General features: G+C 38.0%; 1 protein-coding gene across 1 annotated transcript in view; it reads right to left on the bottom strand.

The window, feature by feature from the left end:
- Positions 1 to 657: 657 nt before the first annotated feature.
- Sass6 (SAS-6 centriolar assembly protein) overlaps positions 658 to 6,000 on the bottom strand; it is a 39,347-nt gene continuing 34,004 nt past the window's right edge. Inside the window, exons 15-17 of the mRNA XM_057793048.1 lie at positions 2,624 to 2,718; positions 1,216 to 1,310; positions 658 to 1,124 (exon numbers count right to left, since the gene is read on the bottom strand). Of these exons, the coding sequence (XP_057649031.1) occupies positions 1,018 to 1,124; positions 1,216 to 1,310; positions 2,624 to 2,718 (297 nt within the window). The 3' untranslated portion in view covers positions 658 to 1,017. The remainder of the gene's footprint in view (positions 1,125 to 1,215; positions 1,311 to 2,623; positions 2,719 to 6,000) is intronic.

Genomic DNA, 6,000 nt, shown 5'->3' with positions numbered 1-6,000 from the left:
TCTGTTATCAACAGTGCAAATTTTGGTTTTATAAAAATATTATGAACATTCATGATGCCATTATACTGAAGGAATTTTGTGCTCTAAAGTCAGCCCAGATGACTGACTAAAACAATTTAGCCATGTGAATATAATGTCCAAATTATTTTTACATAAAAATACATAAAATTACTTCATAGATGAAATGTTTCAGGGAAAAGAATTTACTATGAATACTTAATTCATTTCAGCGATTTAAAGTGCTTAAGAGTGTCACTGGGTAGGTATATCTACCAAACTCCAGGGTAGAGCCCATAACCAGGAGTGCTTGGCTAGCACAAAATGGGCTCCACTGTTGTGGTTTGATATTTTTGTTTGTTTGTTTGTTTTCCTGGTTGTTTGTGTTTCTTTTTGAGGGAGAAAATACATGAAATTGGGTGGGTAGGGAGGTGTAGACCATCTGGAAAGAGATGGAAGAGGAAAGAATAAATCCAAATATATTGTATGAGCCAGGCATCTGGGAGAGGCAGGTGGATCTCTTGAGTTCAAGGCCAGCTTGGTCTACAGTACAGGCAAGTTCCAGGCTACAGAGAAAAACCCTGTCTCAAAAAAAAAAAAAAAAAAAAAAAAAAAAACCAAAACAACAAACTTTAAAAGTATAAGGACTTTGGTGTAAAGATCAATAATCACAGATGGAAGCTATTTCTCCCAATTCTCAGGTGGCAAATTAATAATTGCTATACTAATAAACGTGATAGCATGAATCACAAGCTTTCTAGTTACTATTCCCTTGTAGGGCACATTTTTCTTTAGGCTGTTTCTTATTCAGACCAAGTGGTAAGAATCTGATAAAATTCAGTGATATTTTTTAGAAACATTCTGTTTACAGAATAAAAAATACCATTTACTCAGAATCTTTGACAATCTCCTAAGTTTGTAAATGGTAACAGTATTACAAAGGATTCAGGTGATCTAACAGGAACAAGAAAAATTGGTTTTGTTGTCTGAACTGTCAGTAAGAAATGAAAGGTGTTTGGATTAACTATTTGGTAATTGTCCAGGGAAATATGCTGAAGATGAAGAGGGGAGGACTGTGGGTTTGGAAGATGTCTGTAATGCTCCCATTATGCCATCTTTCTGATGGTCTGCAAAAGAGGACAAAACATACAACCTGTTACTAATTCAGTCTTAAGACACATTTAGTTAAATGTACCGTGCCCAGCACAGACATCTCACCTGAAGTACTAAACAGATTCTGGCTGAGTCCACGTAAAGGAATGCTAGCTTCTCTTTTCTTCAAGTATTTGGATTCCAGTCCTAAATTTTCACTACTTTAAAAAAAAAAAAAAAAAGTAATCTTTAAGTCATTTTAATGTTCATTTTCTATGTGTGTGTGTTGAATGTCCCTAGTCGAAAAATTCAGTATGCTCAAATACCATAGTACAAGATTTTTTGATCACCCAGATGATGCCACAAGTTGTCAACCTCAACATCTGTTGACCATTTGACGGATGGCTCAGTTGAAACAGGTGCACCAAAAACAAAACAACATATAATATACCTGTGGGCTGTGTATAGGAGAAACATCAATCTTTTCTTTCAGGCTTAGGTCACATCTAAGTATGTATTCCAAATATTCCAAAATTCTAATGCCTCAAAAGCCTGAAGTACCACTGGTCTCAAATGTTTTGAATAAAGGACACAGCCTGCGTACTCTTCACTGTTTTTTTAAGCCAATAAAAAACATCTATATATAATGCATTCCTTCTGAAAAAGGATTAAACTTTAAACTCTACTAAGAACTGAGATGAGGACTATTTGAGAAGTGAAAATTCTGTGAGTACCGTAAGATTTTATATAATGGCAAACACAGAGGAAAGAGATGAGAAAATACAGGAGAAACCAGCTTATATGCTGAGAACGTTATCTTGAGTTTATTGGAGTCAATAAAATATACTATTAGAGCCGGGAGGTAGTGGTGCAGGCTCAGCACTTAGGAGGCAAAGACAGGTGGATCTCTGTGAGTTTGAGGCCAGCCTGGTCTACAAGAGCTAGTTCCAGGACAAGCACCAAAGCTAGACAGAGAAACCCTGTCTTGGAAAAACAAAACAAATACTATTAGAACAAAAAAGCATGTAAGTGACACATGACAAAAGAAAAAGGCATAATTGATTTGAAAATATCATTAATCTAAAAACGTCTGCATGTATATTTATTTTTCTGTGTATGGGTGTTTCGCCTGCATTTCTATCTGTGCATATGTATGCAGTGCCCTTGGAGGCCAGAATAAGGCTTCATGTCTTCCTTGGAGTTACAGAGGGTTGTGAGCAGCCAAGTAAGTGTGGGAATCAAACCCAGGTCCTCTGGGAAGAGCACCAGTTAACCATCTCTGTAGCCCTCTTTCTGAGACAGCGCGCCTGGGCTTTTTTGCACTAGAGATCTGGCCATCTCTGCCATTTGAGTGGCGGAATTAAAGGCATGTGCCACTATGCTTAGCTTTAAAAAGTATTTCTATGTACATACCCAAATATTTACAAGAACAGTCTTTATTTATAAGAAAATCTAAGAGGAAATCCTATGATTTAAAACCATATACAGGAGAAGTCACTTTTTCATAGCTAAGAGTAACTCACTGAGTACTTACTTTTCTTTCTCAGTTGAACAAGGCCTGCTAACAGCTGTTCCTGGCTGAGCATCTAGCGATGTGCTTGGTTTTGTAAGCTGCAAGTTAAACTGAACCTGTGGAGAGAACATAGCTCATGAACTCAGAACTGAGGCTGAGCCAAGTAGTTAGTTTTAGTTCTTGATAAGTCTAGATAATAAAAATAAAGGTTTGGCCTATATTTTACAGCACAAGCACATTCTTTTGATACTTAAAAAGAACCTGACTTTTCCTCACAAAAAAAACCTCACACGACACATGAGATGAAGAACACAAGTGATTCTCCTTACGGGTACTTTGACATGAACACTAATGCATTCAGGTCAATTATAGGACTGAAACTATCCAAGGTTTAGTTGGCCTGGTAGCACATGCCAAAATCCCATGTGCTGGAGGGATCAAGAGTTTGAAGAAAGCTTGGGCTACATAGCAAGGTTCTGTCTTGAAAATAAGAAAAAAGAAAAGGAAACAACACAATTAACAACAGCTTTACCTTTTGTATTCTGAAAACCATGCCTTCTAAATGGCTATCAAAGACTGCTATACTTATTTAAAAATTCTAAGGAAGGTATTTGAATTTAAATTGTAAAATAACCAAAAATAAGAATAACCAAATACTACCACACAACAAACAATACCAAGGAATAAAACTTAATTAAAGAAACAAAACTACTATGAAACTTGAAAGCACTGAAGAAAAAAATTATAACATTAAGTATTGAACAATTTAATACAGCTAAAATATCCATTCTACTCATATTCATTGGCAAACTCATATTCATCAAAATCCCAAAGACATTCTTCCAAGAATTAGAAAAAGATTCTAAACTGTATGTGGAAGCACAAAGGCCCAGCAGAGAATGCAATCTTGAGCAAAGAGCAAAGCTAGAGGCGTCATTATATTGATTCCAAGGCACACTACAGAGTCACAGTAACCAAAACACCACTGCACTGGCACAAAAGGAGACACACATTCCAGTGAAACAGAAGGCAGAACCCAGAGCTAAACCCATGAAGTTACAGTTCACTAGCTCTTGCAAAGGTGCCAAAAAGACACCCAGGAGAAAGGATATCCTTGTCAGGAAACGGTGCTGGGGAATGTGGATATCTACTTGCCAAAAGACTGAACTTAGCCTCTTGCCTTGTATAAAAATCAACTCTAATGGATAGAAAGTTCTTAATGTAAGACTATCAACTCTGAAACAAAGGGGAAAAAAACACTTTAAGACACTGGACGAGCCACAACTGCATGGGAAAAAAAAGTGAAAACTGACAAATGGAACTCAATCAAAAGTTTCTGCAGGCACAAGAAGCAATCAGCAAAGAAACAGTCTTCAGAATGGGAGAGAACATCTACTATCATATAATCCACAGAACTCATGCCCAGAATACACACACCAAAAATTCAACAAAACAAGGAATCTAATTTAACATATATGAATGATCTAAATAGATACCAAAGAAATAAAAATAGCCAATATGAAAAAACTGCTTAATGATTTTAGCTATCAGGGAAATAGAAAAGAGAATTAAAGTGAGGTAACTTCCTGCCCCAGATAGAATGGCAATTATCAAAATAAAAACAGGCAAATGCTGAGGAAGATTTGGCTAAAAGGAATTCATACCCTGTTGCTGACAGTTCCTATAAAAATCAATACAGATGTTCTTCAAAACAACACACATGGATTTACTAGGAATTTATTTCACTCTTGGGTGTACAGCCAAAGGAATAAAAGCCAGAATAAAAAAAGAGATAAATAAATGGAAACCAATGTTCACCATATCACAGCTCTACAGCTAACATAGAATCAGCCCAGGTGCCCATTAAAATGTACGAAAATATGGTGTGTATGATCACACACACACACACACACACACACACACTGGAGTATCAAATCATTTGTACAAAACTGATGGAAATGGAGGATATTATATTAAGGAGAACGAGCCAAACAAAAGTATCTCTATCACATTTCCTCTCCTTTGTGAAAGTAACACCAACAATCCTCAAAATCAAGACAAGGGAGACAAGGAAAAGACGAAAAATACAGGAAGCAAATAAGAACAGGGTAAACCTTGAGAGCATACACAATGACACTGAAACTATCTAAAGCAGTGGTGGCATGTGGGCACAGCACATTTAAGAAACAAGTTATGATTCTCAGCACCAAATACATATTACAAAATAATCTTAGAAGCAACACATGCACAGTCTGACTCCAACCAATGAACCAAAGGGGTTCTGGTCACAGGCCACAGAATGGCCACTAAATTTTGCACAATTGGGATAGATACAAAAGGCACAAGAAGCAATCAGCAAAGAAACAGTCTTCAGAATGGGAGAGAACATCTACTGACACAGAAACAGTCTGGAAACAAATCAGACCTTAAAACTTCAATTGAGTAAGAATCTCTTTTAATTTTTTTGATGATTCCTTTTGATTTTTTTATGTGCATGGGTATTTTGCTTGCATGTTCATCTGTGTGAGGATGTCAGATCTCCTGGAACAGGACAGGAGTAACAGACAGTTGTGAGTCAGACAGTTGTGAGTCACCGTGTAGGTGTTGGGAACTGAACCATGGTCCTCTGGAAGGGTAGTCAATGCTCATCTCTTCTTTTTAAAAAGTCTCTTCTTTACCATCTGAAAAGAATCTAGAGTATCACAATAAACTACTTAGAATAGAATAGAATCCTAACTACTTAACAAAGAATCAGGAAAATCTAAGTGACTTGCTTTATTGAAAGAGAACTCCAAAGACACCACCATAGGATTACAAACATCAGATTGCAGGAAAATGCTTTAAAGCGCCTATTATAACCATGCGTTCAGCAGAACACTCATGAAACAAATGTAAAAAACAGAATGTAGAACTTGAGGGTATATAACTCAGTGGTAGATCATCTGCCTGGTGAATGAAAAAAGAAATAAAAAGGAAAGGAAAGGGCATGACTGCTGCTAGGCATGGTGGAGGAGAGAGTTCACATGCGGGAGACATGCGGGAGAGCACAGCCAGAGGCAGGGACATCTGGAAGCGTCCAGAGTGGGCATGACCAGACTGAGCTGGGCCATGTGGGAGATGGGGAGGGGAAAGGAGAGAGGAGGTAAGATGGGGCAGGGGGGAGAAGAAAAGAGGCAAGGGGAGCCAGGTGCAACAGTCAGGATGCCAAAGGTCCAAAAGGGAAGGGGCGGGTAACCAAAATGTCTGGATTGATTATATAGGGAAGATCCTCTGCGGGAAGGGCAGTTCAGTCCCTGGGCTGGAGAGTTCAGGGTAGAGGATGGGGTATGCCTGCCATCCATACCCTTTAACGGGTAGGAAATGAGGGATGCTGGGAGAACCTGGCGGCCACGTCCAGC

The sequence above is a fragment of the Chionomys nivalis genome, chromosome 18, assembly GCF_950005125.1.
Source record: "Chionomys nivalis chromosome 18, mChiNiv1.1, whole genome shotgun sequence".
NCBI lineage: Eukaryota > Metazoa > Chordata > Mammalia > Rodentia > Cricetidae > Chionomys > Chionomys nivalis.
Note: the sequence above shows the minus strand (reverse complement) of the source record. Positions and strands in the feature narration are given on the sequence as shown.